Raw genomic sequence first — 19,008 nt, forward strand, 5'->3', positions numbered from 1 at the left:
AGGCCATAAGAACCTGGCAAGTACCCAAAAACTAAGTCTATTCCATGTTACCGTTGCTAGTAATAGCAGTGGCTATTTTCTAAGTCAACTTAATCAATAGCAGGTAATAGACTTCTCTTTCAAGAACTTATCCAATCCAGTAGGGCTGGTATGACCTGTACTTCTTTCTTGGGTAGAAAGGATGTTTGTATTGAGGGTAATACTGCCTATTGTTGCCAGTCTGTTCACTCTGGGTTGATAGGGATTGTACTGCTACATTTTGTTCTTTTATCTGGGAGACTTTTTCTCTTAACTTTTCCTCAAATAAGTTGTCTCCCGGACATGGGAGTTCCGCCAGCTTTTCATGTATGTCTTCTCGTGTTCCGCTGGCATGTAGCAAGGCCATCTATTGGGCTCCTATTGATGCTGCTGATGTCCAGGCCATGCTGTCAAATACTTTGTATAAAGAGCATAGGAAGTGACATAAGCCCTCTTCCAAACATGGAGACTTTATGGTGTAATCTGTTCACTGGTTTCAAAACGTATGTGTGGCTTCAGGTTTTGTACTCATACATATTGGATCATATAGAATTGATGTTTGATCCTAGAGACCAGCATGGTTCCTTAAAATATTCTTACCCTAAGTCATTGAGGAGTTTGAGGTCCCTGGCCAGTGGTGTGTTTGAATGGAGCCTGATCTTTTTTGGCTTTCTTCATTGCTGATTTAATGACTACTGAAATGTGAGATAGTTGCACTAGTCCTTAACCTGGAGCTTTCTTTAATCTGAATTTTGTCTACCTTCCTTGTTACCATGGTGCCTGAGAAAGGGGTCTCCTATCTTTTCATGAGTACTTTGTTGAGCACATTATGAGACGGTAAAGCAGAAAGTTCCACTCGGGAATCTAGTATTTTTAGGATTCCCATCATCTCGGAGTATGGGTCTGGTTCCTTGCAGACTTCTACTTTAAGGATGCCCCATCCCATCTTTTCCATGAACCTAGAGTACAGTGAAGAGTGACCAAAATGGTAAAGGGCTTGGAACAGCTTCCTTAGGAAGAAAGGCTAAAGGTTAATGGCTATTCTGCTTGGAGAAGAACAGCTGAGAAAGGGATATGATAGAGTTCTTGAAAGGACTTGAATGGATAAATGTGAATCGGTTATTACTCTTTCAGATAATTCAAAGACTAAGAGGCACTCCATGAAATTAGCAGGTAGCACATTGAAAACAATTGGAGAAAATTATTTTTGACTCCATGCACAGTTAAGCTCTGGAATTCATTACCAGAGGATGTGGTTAAGGCAGTTAGTGTAGCTGAGTTTTTTTAAAAAGGTTTGGATAAGTTCCTGGAGGAGAAGTCCATAAACTGCTGTTAATCATGTTGATTTAGGGAATAGCCACTGCTTATTACCAGCCTCTGTAGCATGGGATTTATTTAATGTTTGGATACTTGCCAGGTACTTGTAACCTGGATTGGCAACTGTTGAAACAGGATGCTGGACTTGATGAATCCTTGGTCTGACTCAGTCAGGTAACTTCTTATGGTTTTATGAGTATGTTAGATCCTCTGGTGGGAAAGTATGTTCTGGTGGTTCCTCTGGAGGATCGGATGATAGCTCTGTGGAACTGTTCAGGGACTCACCTTGGGAGTGGTCAGAAGGTACGCTTTCAAACTGGATGACGACCTGTATTCAACACTGCTGTGCTAAGCACTCGCTACAACTTACGAATTCAGTAAAAGCACACCAGGTGCATGCAACAGCGGCTTCCATCATGCATCTTAAAGAAGTAGGCATAGAAGATACATGCAAAGGCTGCCAACTCGTTATCCATTCATACTTTCACATCACATTACTGCCTTATGAATCTGCAACATCTAACAACTCAGTGGGACAAGCAGTGCTGTGCCAGGCTCTTAAATTGGCTGTCCATGAAAGAGTGCAAGTTACAAAAAAAAAAGGAATCTATAATTACGTAAGACACAGATCTGCTAACTCTCTTCAGCCCTCAGCTTGGGATTCCCCATTGATGGAAAAAAGCTTATCGTAAACAGTGTTTTCCATAGAATGAATTAGTCATGTGAAACTTGCCCTTCCTCCCTGGATAGCAACTCCTACCATGTAGTTTACTAGCTTTGTAACAGACTGAAGAGAATTCTGGAAAGGCCGTTCACTTAGGAAACCCTGTGCATGCTCATTAAGTCAAAAAATTTACTGATTTTGCAAGACAGCTCTGCATCATGTGCTGCAGATGATATCGCCCATTGAGCATGGCTAACTCATCCTACCTGTGGAAAATACCATTTACTGAAGGCAAACTTGCTTTACCCATTCCGCCTTACTCATGATTTTATAAACTTCTATTATGTCTCCTCTTAGCCATCCCTTTTCCAAGTTGAAGAGCCCTAGCTTGCGTAGCCTCTCATCATAAGAAAGATGTTCTAATCCCTTTATTATTTTTGTTGCCTTCCTCTGCACCTTTTCTGGTTCCATTATGTTTTTCTTGAGGTGGGACAACCAGAACTGTATTCCTTTTTGGGTTATTCCTATTTGCTTTTTTGACTGCCACCATGTACTGAGCCAAGGATTTCAATGTATTTGTCTACAAGAACTCCAAGATCCTTTTCCTGGGTATTGACTTCTGATACAACATTATGTGGATATAGATGGGATTGTTTTTCCCTTATGTGCATCACTTTGCACTTTTTCAAATTACATTTCATCTACCATTCAGTTGCCTAGTCTTCTAGTCTCACAAGGTCCTTCTCCAGTTCTTTGTAATCTGCTTAGAGTGCTCAAAGTTGTAACTAGGAATACTAGAACATTACATTTGCAAGAAAATCCCCCACAAATTTCATAATTTGCAGTCTTCTCTGTAACTTTGAGTTTTCTGAAATTGTTTTGCAAATTTAAAATTCTTTGCAAGTTTACTTTGTGGACTTTGAACATCTGCAGGCTATTGAATCTATCAAGCCCAGCATCCTCTCTAACGGGCCGATACAGAAAATCCTGCGGGAGAGCCAGCGAGCGCCCACTCTCCCAACGCGCGCCCAGACCACTCTCCTGGGCGCGTGATTAAGTAAGGAAAAATATGTAAATGAGGGCCCGCGGTAAAAGGAGGCGCTAGGGACACTTTCACAGTGCCGGCCGAAATTAATGCCTGCCTTTTGGGCAGGCGTTAATTTCTGAAAGTAAAATGTGCGGCTTCACTGCACATCTTGCTTTCTGTATCGCGTGGGAATGACTAATAGGCCCAACAACATGCATTTGCATGTTGTGGGCGCTATTAGTTTCGGGGAGGTTGGCAGCGCGTTTTCGATGCGCTATTACCCCTTACTGTATAAGAGGTAAAAATAGCGAGTCGAAAACATGCGGCCAAACACGGGCTAACAGTGCGCTCCACTGGAGCGCACTTTACTGTATCGGCCCATAAGAGAATAGCTGATCTGAGTACTTGGAAGTACCTGGCAGCTCCTAATGGGGAGACTTATTCCCTGTTGTTCACTCCCAGAATTCACATTCTCCAAGCCTACTTGGCTATAGTTGTTACTGGACATGTTCTTCAGAAATGTATCAATACCTTTTTTAAAACTCAGCTAATCTATTCACTGACCATATCCTCCAGCAATAAATTCCCAAGCTTCATTGTTGACTGAAAGTACTTTTTCAATTTTTTAAATCTACTGCTAATTAATTCCATGGAGTGTTTCCTAGAGCTATTTGAAATGATAAATTGGTGGTAGGGTAGATGCAACCCCCTGTACAGAAGAGAATGTATGAGAAGAGCTAGGAAAACTGAAAGTGGACAAGGCCATGGGGCCAGATGAGATTTATTCCAGGATACTGAGGGAGTTCAGAGATGTGCTGGTGGGTCCACTGAAAGACTTGTTCAATAGATCCCTGGAAACGGATGTGGTGCTGCATGACTGGAGAAGAGCAGTGTTTGGTCCCGCTTCACAAGAGTGGTAGCAGAGAGGAGGCTGGAAACTACAGGCTGGTTAGCCTCACCTTGGTGGTGGGGAAATTACTGAAGATGCTGCTGAAGGAAAGGGATAGTGAACTATCTACAAACTTGTGGATTACTGGACCCGAGGCACCATGGATTCACCAGGGTAGAAATCTGATTGATTATTTTTGATTGGATGTCTAGAGCAGTGGTTCTCAAACTCTTTTTTTTCTGTCGGGACACACCTGATAGATGGTTCTCACATGTGTGACACAATGAACACATGACAGTCACAAACCTAAATATAAATGTACACTTTGCAACTACAGGAAACCCCCCTGCCTCCAATCCTCAGCAATTGGGTATAAAGCAGAACTAGAACATTCCCTGTACAACTCACCATACAAAAAAGATATTCAGGTGTTTTTCTCAATAATAGCAACACAGACTCCTCTACTACCAGGTGCAATAGCCCTACTTATAAAAAGACAGCAGTTCACCACCAATGCATGTCCTATTGAGAAAACACAAATAAGGTGAGGTATTTTACTAGCCATGCTAGTAAACTGGAATGGAAACCCAAAAAAGCCACTCTGCATGCAGTGCAAAACTGGGGGAATGGAAACAGAAATATAGCACCTAACATAGTGCCAGGGTCTGCAGTAATGCACACAAACTAACCCGCACAAAGTTACACCTGCATTATGGCATGCACTCAAACGGTAACAACCCTATCTATAAAAAGGTAACACTACAAATATTAAACTAGGCCCTAAACACCAATACACCTCCAATTAGGAAAACAAACATGCCAAACTGCTATAGATCCCCACAGAGAAATAATTGTAAAACTATACTAATGTTTCAAAACAGCTGATGAACAGAATAACATCCAGCAATTTAAACCTCTTAAAAATTAAAAATTCTCCAAACATCAATAATATTTCAAAATGTCAGTCAAACAAGAAAAATGAATTAAAAAGCCACTTTTACTTACCCTCTTCAACAACTCTCCTACTCCTTTCTCTTGCAGGCTAGTAGCACACACTAGAAGCAGCAATAGCTGCTGAAACTGTCCACACGGTCCCCTTCCTTACTGTATGTCTCACACACTAGTCACACCCTCAGGACCAGTTTCTGCCTCTCACCAGTCATCAACCTGACCTTGCACACACTTTTTTTTTTTTCTCTCTCTTTCACACCCACACACCAGTGACCTTCCTGAATAGTCTCATACACACATCACCTCTCTGACCAGTCTCTCTCAATCACACAATGCTCTCTCTCTCACACACAGGCTTTGTCATATACATGTTTTCTCTATCTCTTACAGGTTCTCAATCACACACATGCTGTCTCTCACTTATACAATGGCTGGCTGGCTGTCACTTCCTCTCCTTCCCTTCCCTGGAATGCAAATGGTAGCTGCAGCAACCTCCTCCAACTTCCCACGGCCCAAGAAAGCAGAAACCCATTGGCCATGGGGGCCTTGCTGATCCCTGGCTGCTTCTGATTTTGTTCCAGGCCTGCACTGCTGCTTGGGGCTGATGCTGCCGCTACTTTTCAATGCTGCATGGCCTTTTCTTCATGCATGCCCTGCTACACATCACTTCCTTTTCTTGGCCATGGGGGCGGGAAGAAGAAAAGGCCATGCTGCAGTTGCCGGCTTCAACGAACACTCCTTTCCCATCCGGGTTTGAATGTCCTGATAGCCTGGGCGGCAGTGGCAGCAGGGGAAGAATGTCTGCCTCTCGCTCAGTGGAGGAAAAGGAGAGGAGCATTGAGAGACTGGGTAGCATGTGACACACCTGCCAGTGCTTGGCGACACACCAGTTGAGAATTGCTGGACTAGAGAATAGAATTGAGGAAGAGCGCTCAATGTGATGTACTTGGATTTCAGCAATGCTTTTAATACGTTCCCACATAGGAGGCTTGAGAATAAAATGAGAGAAGCTTTGGAGTCGGCACCAAGGTGGTGGAGTGGATTACAAACTGGTTGACTGACAGGAAATAGTGTGTAAATGCAACCTGCTCAGAAAAGAGAATGGTGTCAAGTGGAGTGCCACAAGGATCAGTTTTGGGACCAGTTCTGTTTAGTATCTTTGTGAGCAACGTTGCGGAAGAGATAGAAGGTAAAGTTTGTCTATTTGTGGATGATAGATTTGCAACAGAGTGGACATGCCTGAAGTAGTAGAACGAAAAGTGATTTAAAAAAGGCTAACTTGAAGAGTGGTCTAAGGTTTGATAGCTGGGATTCAATGCCAAGAAGTGCAGTTATGCATCTGGGGTGTGGTAATCCAAAAGTGCTGTATCTGATGGGGCTTGAAAGATTAACATGCATGGCCTGGGAGAGAGATCATGGGGTGATAGTATCTGGTGATCTGAAGGCAGCGAAGCAATGTGACAAGGCAGCTATGGGCTGCATAGAGAGAGGAATAACCAGTAAGAAAAAGGTGATAATGCCCTTGTTCAGATCCTTGTTAAGGTCTCACATGTAGTAATATGTTCAGTTCTGGAGGCTATATCTCAAAAAGGATAAAGACTGGATGGAGGCGGTCCAGAGAAGGGCAACCAAAATTGTGTGGGGTCTGTATTGGAAGAATTGATGAGATGCTAAAGGATCTGAATAATGTATATCCTGGAAGAGAGGAGGGGAGATATGATACAGACCTTCAGATACCTGAAAAGTTTTAATGATGCATGATCCTCAAACCTTTTCCATCAGAAAGCAAGCAGTAGCTCACGAAATGAAACTCTAGGAGGGATGACTCAGAACAAACATCCGTAAATATTTCTTCATGGAGTGGGTGGTGGATTCCTGGAATGCCTTTCCAGAAGAGGTGATAAACACGAAAACAGTAAATGAATTAAAAAAAAAAAATGGCATGGGAGTGGAAGAATAGCCTACTGGTTAGAGCAGTGGGCATTGAACCAGGAGACCAGCATTTGAGTCCAGCTGCCGTTCCTTGTGACCTTGGGCAAGTCACTTTACCCTCCATTGCCTCAGGTACAAAACTTAGATTGTAAGCCCTCTGGGGATAGGGAAATACCTAGTACCTGAATGTAATCTGCTTTGAAGCACTGAAAAAGTGCATAAAGCAGAATATAAATAAATGAACATTGTTGATCCGTAAAGGCTAGAGGTGGAAATGAAAAAAAAGGGTGCATCATAGTAACCTGCATGGAGCGGCTGTTACTACCCCTAACAGAAGACATGGGGATTACTACCCATAACCAATTAGCTTTTATGATTTTGATGCAACTGCAGCATCGCTCTCTGCTTCGACAGGGGGGAAGAAGTCAGGGCCCTGGCTTTTATTGTCCAGCGTACTAATACACAGACATTAGGAAAAAGTGCAGGGTTTCTTCTATGGCCAAATTCAAAAGCATAGCATGTTCAAGCATCATTGTCTGAATTATTAAGAAGGCTGCTCACCCTGTAAAAATGTTGATAGTGATTTTGATATGGGTTTGACAGTACTTTGTTTTGTTATTACTACTCTTAACATAAGTCATGAGGGTAACCTGCATGGAGTGAGAGTTACTATACTTAAGAAATTTGCTGGGCAGACTGGATGGACCATTTGGTCTTTTTCTGCTGTCAGTACTATGTTATGTTATTATGTGTGTTACTATATTCCACACCACTCTTGGTTTTGTAAACCTTTTTTATTTACCCTTTCATATAAATACTAAAATCTGACAACTCCATGAAACTAACAGCTGATTCAAAATAAAATCATTAAAATAACTTTTTCACTCGGTCTGCTATCAAGCTGTGGAATCTGTTGCCAGAGGATGTGGTAAAGGCAACTATCACAGCAGGGATTTAAAAGAGATTTGAACAAGTTCCTGGAGGAAAAGTCCACAACACATTATTAGCCAAGTAGACTAAAAAAAAACAAACCCAATTGTTATCTCTGGGAGTGAGTAACAGGGATTTAGATCTACTTTATGGGATCTGCCAGGTACTTGTGACCTGGATTGACCACTGAGACTTGATGTTGGGCTCGATGGATCTTGGTCTGATCTAGCATGGCAATTCTTTTGTGCTTTAAGTTCTAACCTCTGAATTTTCAGAGGTTGTGACATACTGTTACTTTCTGACGTGAGCTTCACAAGTCTTTATCATTCTCTACTTTTCTATTTATCCAGGAAAAAAATATTTATAACCTAGCAAGAGGACATCAAATGGACCTGGCCTTGAGCAGTGTTACTAGGAATAAGGAGAACCAACATCCCAGAGACTATAGGCACAAAGAAGAAGGGGCAGACAAGCATAGGAGACGAGAGCAGCAGAAAAATGGACATGGAATCAGGACTGGACTGTCCCACGAAAGGGAGGCATATTGGTCTGAAGAGAACAGGCCCCGACACAACAGGAACCAGCAGTGGTCAGAAGGGAAAAGTGGCAGCTCCCGGGAGAGAGGGCCACAGGAGGGGCGCTCCCGGGAGAGAGGGCCGCAGGAGGGGCGCTCCCGGGAGAGAGGGCCGCAGGAGGGGCGCTCCCGGGAGAGAGGACCGCAGGAGGGGCGCTCCCGGGAGAGAGGGCCGCAGGAGGGGCGCTCCCGGGAGAGAGGGCCGCAGGAGGGGCGCTCCCGGGAAAGAGGAGATTGGAACATTGAGGATCATTACTGGAAGAAGGGAGAGTTATACCAAGATATAGACAGATCCCAAAGAATGAATCCAGATCGTTCATTCACTGACAACTTGAAGGAAGCTCATCAACAGAGGTCTGATTACTACTGGCATGAAACATTACAGGAGGAGGGGGTTTGTGAGGCTGTAGTACTGTGTCCTATAACAAATTCCAGCATCTGTCCACTGTAGGGCTGGGACCGGGGGTGGGGGGGTGTGGCAGCAGCAGCCCCGGGTATGAAGCCCAAAGATATTTCGTCACAGAGCTGCTTTTTCCCTATGGGCATAACAGGGGGCCCATTGCATGAATACCCAAGGCTCTACCCCAATGACTCTATTGGCTAGTGCCCTGAATTTCATGCAGTAGAGAACATCCCAATGTTTTCTGCTGCAGCCCCTCCTTTCCAGGTAACATGCAAGGAGCAGGAGCCTGGAGCAGACAGAGCCCAGTGCAAAGCAAAGAAGAATCTCCTGTTCCCTAATCCAGCCCCTCCCTTCCTGTCTGCAGAGAACAGGCTGGGAGGGGTACGAAACTGGATAGCAGAACAAACAAGAATTCAGTTTCCTAGCGAGTAGACAGATGGACCCAAGACCAGTGGGTTATGCTCTCCTACCAGCAGATGGAGACTGAGCAAGCTGATGTCACAGTATATATACTGCAGTGATCCCAGCCTGCTAGTATTTTCAGTCTCCAGCAAATGGTGGACGTGCATCTCCCTATGGGGATTGCTTCAAGTGTTCTGGAAGGAGAAATTTGTCGTAAGGAAAAGAGAGCCCCACTCCCCCACTTGAGAATTCCTGAGGTGATTTCTATGGTCCCTCAGAGGTGTTCCTTGGTCCGGTAGCTGGGTTTCCTGGTATGGACGTAGCTGCTTGTTAAGATGAAAGGCAGCGGGTGCAGGAGTCCGAGCATGGCAGTGAAGGCAGATGCCCTCTCCCCCCCACAGCCAGAGACCGTCTCTGTACTCAGCTGGTAATCGCTGAGCTCAGGTAAGGTTTAATAAAATGCTTGCTTTTTTTTTTTTTTTACCTTCAGAAACAGAGGGATTTTTAGGACTTCCTTCGGTCTCCGAGTTGGAGAATTGGGCAGCTTGGCGGGTTGAGCAGCCCCGATGGGCTAGGCCCTGCAGTTAGGCTTTTTGCTTGTGTGCCATATAGTAGGCCGCCTCGGTGTTTTTCCGCGCTCCGGTGCGTGCTTTGCTGCCCTCTACAGACTGTCAGTGTGCGCAATGCTTTCGATTTGTGCATGCCTTTTGCACACACAACTTTTGAACTGTTTTCAACTCTTTAGTTTGGCGCACAAGTTGTATGTGTACCTTGCCTTGCTTACTTCTCTGGTGCTTAATTTTTTGTGCACATAAATTTTATGAGTGCGAGCCATTCAGATGCACGTTTACCGCGATGGCACCGGTAAACAAGAAGCCTAAGCGTCTCTCTCTTTGTGTGGCCTGTCATATTAGGGCTTCTCAGCCTGACCTATCTTCTAATGTGTCAGTGCTGTTTGGATGCTTGGGGGAGAGTTGTCTTCCTCGGATTTTGCTAAGCCTGGCTCCTCCCATTCTGTTGTTGGGTTGGTTATGGCATTAGCTGGTGGATGCCAGACCTTGGTTTTCCCTTGACTGACTCTATTGCAGGAGAGGGCAGTTCTGTGGGCCCCGCTCCAGTTCCTTCTAGGCTTGGTCTGGATCTGGCTGCTTTTTCTTGGGTGGAATTTTATCAAGGCTTACAAACTTTCCTTCAGGCGCAATCCTCTGCTTCACCCAATCCTGTCAGGTAGGACTCTCAGCTGATGGCTCCTCCCTCTTCCAGTCCTATGCTAGAGCGCTGGAGCTTGCCTCAGCTCCCTGTGGGGTATTCCTGACAGGAACCCAGATGGCACTGATGATGAGGCAGATCCTGATTCCCTGGAAGATTGGGAAATTCCTTTGGGACTGGAACCATAATAAACCATGTTGTGGTTTTTTCAAAAAGATGAACTGCCAGCCCTGATTTCCCAGACTTTGAAACAGCTGGGTTTTCCTGGTTCACATGCCATGTCGGAGCCGAAGAAGAAACCCATTTTGGTTTCATTACTTAAAGCCTCTTTTCCCCCCCCCCCCTCCCTTTGTGATGGATGCCATTCCAGAATTGATTGATCTTGAATGGGGTGCCTCGGAGGCAAATTGTAAAGGGGGCGGGCATTGTAAGGCCTATACCCCCTGGATCCAGCTGTGAGAGAGCATTTGTGTTTTCCCAAAGTGGATGCATGGGTATATGCAGTCTCTAAGTGGACTATCCCTGTGGAAGGAGGAGTGGCCTTGAAGGATGTGAATGATAAGAGGATTGAGGCTATCCTTAAGCAAGCCTTTAAAGCAGTGGCGATGATGTTACAGATTACTTCCTGTTGTGCCCTAGTGGCATGATCTTGTCAGCTTCTCTCTCAGGAGGTTGATGATTCTAGAGGGAATTCCATAACGTTTATGGAGCCTGCTGCTGCCTTTTTAGCAGATGCAGGCTGTGATTTGGTCTGTACCTCGACCAGAGGAGTGACTTTGATAGCAGCCAGGCATCAATGCTGGTTGCAAAATTGGTCAGTTGACGCAGCCTCCAAAGCTAATCTTACAAAGATACCCTTTAAAGGCTTGCTCTTGTTTGGGAGCGAGTTGGAGAAACTGGCCAGTAAGTGGGGTGAATATACGGTTCCTCAGTTGCCGGAGGATAAGAAACAATTGCAGCACCCTTTTGGCATGAGGGGTTATCTCCGGGGTTCCAAACAATTTCGTCCCTACAGAGGGTTGATCTTTCAAAGGACTTGGCCTTTCGGTAGGTCTCAGTACTTTTGTCCCAGACAGCCCAAGAGAGGAGCAGGCTCGGGTGGTGGAGCTTCCCAATGATGGTTTTCTGACCCACCTTCGGGAATAAGAGAGAGGGGGATGCCTCTCTTTTATCAGAGGTGGGTCGAGATCACATCGGACTAGTGGGTCCTGGAGGTGATATGAGAAGGATATGTGCTGGAATTTTGCAGTATTCCTCGGGACGTGTTCATGGTGTCCCTTTGCCATTTCCCGCAAAAGAAGCAGGCAGTGGAGTTTATGCTTCAAACGCTATTCATGCTGAGGGCTGTGGTTCTGGTGCCCATGTTTCAGGAAAGTATGGGGCGATATTCCATTTATTTTGTTGTGCCTAAGAAGGAGGCTCCTTTCATTCCGTCCTGGATCTCAAAAGGGTAAAATATCATTTGAAGGTTTCACATGGAAACCTTACGCTCTGTGATAATGGCAGTGCAGTTGGGAATTTCTGACCTCCCTGGATCTGTCTGAGGTCTATCTTCATATTCCCATTCGTTTGGAACACCAACATTTTCTACATTTTGCAGTGTTGGGGCGCCATTATCAGTTTTGGGTGCTGCCCTTTGGTCTAGCCACTGCCCCAGAATGTTTTCCAAGGTTATGGTGGTAGTAGTGGTGGCCTTGAGAAGGGATCCTGGTGCATCCATACTTGGACGACTGGCTGATTTGAGCCAAGTTGCAGGAAGAGAGCTTCCTGATGACAAACAAGGTGGTGATCTTGTTGCATGAGCTTGGTTGGGTGGTGAACCTGGCCATCCCAGTCTTTGGAGTATCTGGGGGTTCGGTTTGACAAAGGGCAGGACAAAGTTTTCCTGCTGGAAGTTCGGATTTAGAAATTGATGTCTCGGGTGCGTCGGTTAGTGAACACTGTATGCCAGATGGTGTGGTCCTATCTACAGGTGTTCGGCTTGATGGCAGCCACTGTGGAAGTGGTGCCATGGGCGAGGGTGCATATGTATCCTCCTCAGTGTGCTCATTGGAACCCGCACTCTCTGGACTTTTTGGTTTGGCTCCACTTGCTGATGTAAATCTGCTCTTGCCTCCAGTGGTGGTTGTAGAAGGCGCATCTGAGAAAGGGAGTCTCCTTGTCCTCCCCAACCTGGTTGGTACTCATGACAGATGTGAGTCTCTGGGTTTGAGGGGCTCACTGTAAGGAGCTGATGGCCCAAGGGCGTTGGAATGCCGAAAAATCCCGCTGGACCATCAATCGCCTGGAAACCCAGGCAGTCCAGTTGGCATGCTTACAGTTCAGCCACAGGCTGCAGGGTCAAGCCAGCAGGTGAAATAGACCAGTCTATGGAATGGGCGGAAGGACGTCTACAGATGATCTCGGCCTCTCACATTGCAGGAAAAGACAACGTAAGAGCATACTTTCTCAGCAGGGAGAGTCTGGACCCAGGAGAATGGGTGTTGTCAGACGAGGCATTTCAGCTGATTGTGGATTGCTGGCGACTTGTTGCAATGCAAAAGTTCCTAAATTCTACAGTTGCAAGAGAGATCCGTGGTCCCTGGGCATAAATGCTCTCATACAGGTCTGGCCGGAAGACAGATTACTTTATGCTTTCCTCCATGGCCATTGCTGGGCATGATAATTCACAAAATCGAAGGCCACAGGGGACTAGTACTCCTGATGGCACCGGATTGGCCCGGCGTCCATGGTATGTACATTTGCGAAGACTCCTGGTGGAGACCCCTTTCGTCTTCCGCCGCATATGGATCTGTTACAGCAGGGTCCAGTGTTTCATGAGCATCTGACTCAGTTCTGTCTTAGGGTTTGGCCCTTGATAGGGCTTGCCTGTTGAAGCATAGTTATTCCTCCGTGGTGATTGCCACCTTACTCCACGCTCTCAAGTTCTCCACTTCCTTAGCTTATGTGTGGGTTTGGAGAGTTTTTGAGACCTGGTATGAGGAGCATGTTCTTCCTCGTTCAGTTCAGATCCCACTCATTCTTGATTTTTTTGCAGGATGGTTTGAATAAAGGATTGGCCCTTAATTCCTTGAAGGTACAAGTTGTGGCTTTTGCCTGTTTGAGAGGCCCGGTAAATGGTGATTCCTTGTTGTCTGATCATAAGAAATTGCCATGCTGGGTCAGACCAAGGGTCCATCAAGCCCAGCATCCTGTTTCTAACAGAGGCCAAACCAGGCCACAAGAACCTGCAATTACCCAAACTCTAAGAAGATCCCATGTTACTGATGCAATTGATAGCAGTGGCTATTCCCTAAGTAAACTTGATTAATAGCTGTTAAGGGACTTCTCCTCCAAGAACTTATCCAAACCTTTTTTGAACCCAGCTACGCTAACTGCACTAACCACATCCTCTGGCAACAAATTCCAGAGCTTTATTGTGTGTTGAGTGAAAAAGAATTTTCTCTGATTAGTCTTAAATGTGCTACTTGATAACTTCATGGAATACCCCCTAGTCCTTCCATTATTTGAAAGTGTAAATAACCGATTCACATCTACTTGTTCAAGACCTCTCATGATCTTAAAGACCTCTATCATATCCCCCCCTCAGCCGTCTCTTCTCCAAGCTGAAATGCCCTAACCTCTTCAGCCGTTCCTCATAAGGGAGCTGTTCCATCCCCTTTATCACATTGGTTGCCCTTCTCTGAACCTTCTCCATCGCAATTATATTTATTTATTTATTATTTTTATTATACCGAATTTCATGACTGGAATCACATCAACCCGGTTTACAATTAACAATGTGTGTAAGGCAGAGAGTAACATAATAAACAATATTCCCCATTCAAACTTCAAATACAGAAAACAATATTATGGATGTGAGAAAGTTACAGTAAAACAGGGAAAATTAACTAGGATCTGGAAAGGGGAGAAACTGAACAAAGAAATATTTACATTTCTTTGTTCAGTTATATTCTTTGTTCTTGTTATATCTTTTTTGAGATGCGGCGACCAGAATTGTACACAGTATTCAAGGTGCGGTCTCACCATGGAGCGATGTAGAGGCATTATGACATTTTCCGTTTTATTAACCATTCCCTTCCTAATAATTCCTAACATTCTGTTTGCTTTTTTGACTGCTGCAGCACACTGAGCCGACGATTTTAAAGTATTATTCACTATGATGCCTAGATCTTTTTCCTGGGTGGTAGTTCCTAATATGGAACCTAACATCATGTAACTACAGCAAGGGTTATTTTTCCCTATGTGCAACACCTTGCACTTGTCCACATTAAATTTCATCTGATGCCCATTCTTCCAGTCTTGCAAGGTCCTCCTGTAATGTATTACAATCCGCTTGTGATTTAACTACTCGGAATAATTTTGTATCCACAAATTTGATAACATCACTCGTCGTATTCCTTTCCAGATCATATATATATATATATATATTTATTGAAAAGCACCGGTCCAAGTACAGATCCCTGAGGCACTCCACTGTTTACATTTTTCCACTGAGAAAATTGACCATTTAATCCTACTCTCTGTTTCCTGTCTTTAACCAGTTTGTAATCCACAAAAGGACATCGCTTCCTATCCCATGACTTTTTCGTTTTCTTAGAAGCCTCTCATAGGGGGCGGTTCCAAGATGGCTGCTTAGTAGAGCTGTGCTTTTGGTGAGCTCCGGAGTTTGAAGTACTTTCTTGCTGTTATTATTATCTAAATGGGGAGAAAGCGTAAACCGCAAGGGGAACCCTTCCCTGCAATCTCCTCAGCATCAACGTCGATCTCTGGACCCATGGACGCTTACATCGTGCACAGGGACATTAACGCGGGGAGTTTTCAGCTGTTGGAGATACGGAGAGGGGAAGAGGAGCTCCCCTCTCTCCCAGGCTCGATGTCACCCTTGAGCCCCGCAACGAGGACACCGCCGAGGAATCCAGCGGATGAGCGAGATGCCCCAGAAGCGACGGAAACTCCAATCGACCGAAGCGTTGAAGGGAGTGACCCAGCAGGGATTGGGGGGGGCAATGGCTCTCACCAACCCCAAGCAACATCGAGGGAGGGACCGGAGTTGTAGCAGGAATATCTCTGTTGGAACCTACTGGAGAGGCCATAGGGAGTTCTTCATTGAACATTCCATTGGTGGTAAGACCTTCCACTTTTACTTTAGAGACTATATGGGAAACCATAATCGAAATGTGATCCTCTATCTTCCAGCTAGTTCACCCATTAAGTCAAAAAATGAGCCAATTTGAAGTAAAAGTACTGGCTCACGCTACAGGGGAACTGGCGAGCCAAATAGTAACGAACAGACAACAGATAAATGAAATAAAAATAACTCAAGCTTTATTGATTGAGGATAAAAACAGCACAGCTAGAAAATTAGAGAATCTGGAGAACCTGAGTAAAAATCGAAATGTAACATTTATAAACTTTCCACAGGTTCCTTTGAGTCCCCCAAGAGATCTATTTAAACGGTATCTATTGGATATACTAAAAATTGATGAGGCTGCAATACCACCGATTACAAAAATTTACTATGTATCCAAATTAAGAAGACCAGGGATGCAACTGCAAAGTGGAATACCAACAGAACCGGTCCCAAATCAACCATTGGATATTTCTAAACTTCTGGAGAGTTTTGACACTGAATTGGCATCACCAGCAACATTGATAGTGTCTTTAGCATTGGATCATGATAAAGTGGATTTTGCGGTTATGTTTGCGTAAGAGAAATTAAGTTTTTCTTAGCTGCAATATTAGAGCGTTTCCAGATGTGTCTCATGAGACACAGAAAAGACGGAAAGCCTTTCTACTATTAAAGACCAGTGTTGCACATGGGGGGGACATTTTTCTTAAAATTTCCGTGCAAATGCATTGTTAAATATAGTAATAGTACGTATGTATTTTTTTATTCCCCCCCCCCCCCAATTGACTCAATTCTTGGTTGGGAAAGTAGTGGCAACCCCAGTAGGCACTAATATTGAATCTTCAGGTCCTCTATAGCTATATGGTCTTTGTGTCTATTAAGCATATATTGGTTATTTATAAGGTTATCCTTATAATTCTTTGAGGTTGAGTAAATTCCTCCCCCCTAGTTTGAGGACTGTTTATTATACAGAAGTTGACATTTTTTTTCTTTCTTCTCACTATTATTTCTTAGGTTTTCTTAACTGTAAAAACTGTAATTGTAACCTCTCTATATTTCAATATCAAGATGTATTCTTGTTATAAATATGTAAAATGCACAAAGAGAAAATAATAATAAAAAGCCTCTCATGAGGGACTTTGTCAAACGCCTTCTGAAAATCCAAATACACTACATCTATCGGTTCACCTTTATCCACATGTTTATTAACCCCTTCAAAAAAATGAATCAGATTTGTTAGGCAAGACTTCCTTTGGGTAAATCCATGTTGACTGTGTTCCATTAAACCATGTCTTTCTATATGGTCTACAATTTTGATCTTGAGAATTGTTGCCACTATTTTTCCCGGCACTGAAGTCAGGCTCACTGGTCTATAGTTACCCGGATCGCCCCTGGAGCCTTATTTAAATATTGGGATTACATTGGCCTCCCTCCAGTCTTCAGGTACAATGGATGATTTTAATGATAGGTTACAAATTTTAACTAATAGATCACAAATTTCATTTTTGAGTTCCTTCAGTACCCTAGGATGCATACCATCTGGTCCAGGTGATTTGCTACTCTTTAGTTTGTCAATCTGGCCTACTACATCTTCCAGGTTCACAGTAATTTCGTTCAGTTCGTCTGACTCATCACCCCTGAAAACCATCTCTGGAACTGGTATCTCCCCAACATCCTCATTAGAAAACATGGAAGCAAAGAATTCATTTAGTCTTTCTGCAATGGCCTTATCTTCCCTAAGAGCCCCTTTAACCCCTCGGTCATCTAATGGTCCAACAGACACCCTCACAAGTTTCTTGCTTCAGATATATTTAAAAAAGATTTTATTATGAGTTTTTGCCTCTATGGCACACTTCATTTCAAATTCCCTCTTCACCTGTCTTATCAATGTTTTACACTTAACTTTACAATGCTTATGTTCTATCCTATTTTCTTCAGATGGATCCTTCTTCCAATTTTAGAAGGATTTTTTTTGGCTAAAATAGCCTCTTTCACCTCACCTTTTAACCATGACGGTAATAGTTTTGCCTTCCTTACACCTTAATGTGTGGAATACATATGGACTGCACCTCTAGGATTGTTTTTTTAATCAATGTCCATGCCTGTTGAACACTTTTAACCTTTGCAGCTGCACCTTTCAGTTTTTTCTAACTATTTTCCTCATTTTATCAAAGTTTCCCTTTTGAAAGTTTAGTGTTAGAGCTGCAGATTTACTTATTGTCCCCCTTCCAGTTATTAGTTTAAATTTAATCATGTTATGATCACTGTTGCCAAGTGGCCCCACCACAGTTACCTCTCTCACCAAATCCTGCGTTCCACTAAGAATTAAATCTAAAATAGCTCCCCCTCTTGTTGGTTCCTGAACCAATTGCTCCATGAAGCAGTCATTTATTACATCCAGGAACTTTGTCTCTAGCAAGTCCTGATGTTACATTTACCCAGTCAATATTGGGGTAATTGAAATTTAAATCCAAAAAGTGCAGAGTATAGACTTTTGTATGTCCTGATCAAAGGAGAATTCCAAACAATTGATGTGAATGCAATTTATAATTTTATTGCGGCAACTCCACTGCATAATACTATCACGGCAAAATAATTTTCAAGGTGCCCCAACACGGTCCCGTGTTTCGCTGGTGGCTGCATCGGGGGGACCAACAAGGAATTCATACAAGCTGTAATTTAAAAGAATTAAAAATCAGGACAATAAGCAATGGACTGACGCCGATGTACAATTTTCAAGACAGTAAACAATACACATACCTTGGTACAGAAGATTCAAAAAATGGCAGGGAGTGCGTTTTCCCTCAATACAACCAGGTATTTTAAAGCAGAATTTGGGCGCCAAACTACAGGTGAGTTGATCACCTTTCTCGAGGGAACCAATCGGCGGTTCCCAAGATGCTCAGCGCCCCGCAGGTACACAGACGGACAACAATGACAGTGTAATCAGTGAGCAAGGCTAAGAGAACAAGTGCCATTCAATCTCGCGATTTAAACCTGTAGGGGAGACTGTGTCCAAAGTGAAAATCCATTTTTGCTCTTGTCTGCCCAAATGTTCTAAATAGTTACCTCCCCGGAATGGCTTGGGAACTACCTCAATCACAGCAAACCATAAGTCAGCAATGTTATGAGACGAACTTATCCAGTGCGAGACCAGAGGTTCTTGGTCACGAGATGTGCGAATATTTGAACAATGCTCAAAAATTCTGGTTTTAATTTTCCGGGAGGTTTTACCAACATATAACATAGGGCAGGGACATTTGATGACATAAATGACCCCCTGTGACGTACAATCAGAATTAGATTTTAAATAAAAAGTTTTGTGAGAGATAGGATGTTGAAAGAATGAAAGGGACTCTGTATGGTGGCACGCAGTACAATGACCACAAGGCTGATGTAGGTATTCTCCAGTAGAGGTCGCATCAACCCGACCTTGGAATGCATGTACCAATCTATCTCTAAGGTTGCGCCCTCTGCGGAAAGTGAACCGCAGGGAACCCTGGAACAGCTGATGTAGGGATAAGGAGTTCCAGTGTGTACGGATAATTTTAGTAACTTCCC

The 19,008-nt window shown here is 43.9% G+C and overlaps 1 protein-coding gene across 1 annotated transcript in view; it reads left to right on the forward strand.

The window, feature by feature from the left end:
• Positions 1 to 19,008, forward strand: part of MARVELD3 (MARVEL domain containing 3) — a 107,078-nt gene that overhangs the window by 21,815 nt on the left and 66,255 nt on the right. The window contains exon 2 of the mRNA XM_029608249.1: positions 8,079 to 8,656. Coding sequence (XP_029464109.1) covers positions 8,115 to 8,656 — 542 coding nt within the window. The 5' untranslated portion in view covers positions 8,079 to 8,114. The remainder of the gene's footprint in view (positions 1 to 8,078; positions 8,657 to 19,008) is intronic.

The sequence above is a fragment of the Rhinatrema bivittatum genome, chromosome 7 (genome assembly GCF_901001135.1).
Source record: "Rhinatrema bivittatum chromosome 7, aRhiBiv1.1, whole genome shotgun sequence".
Lineage (NCBI taxonomy): Eukaryota > Metazoa > Chordata > Amphibia > Gymnophiona > Rhinatrematidae > Rhinatrema > Rhinatrema bivittatum.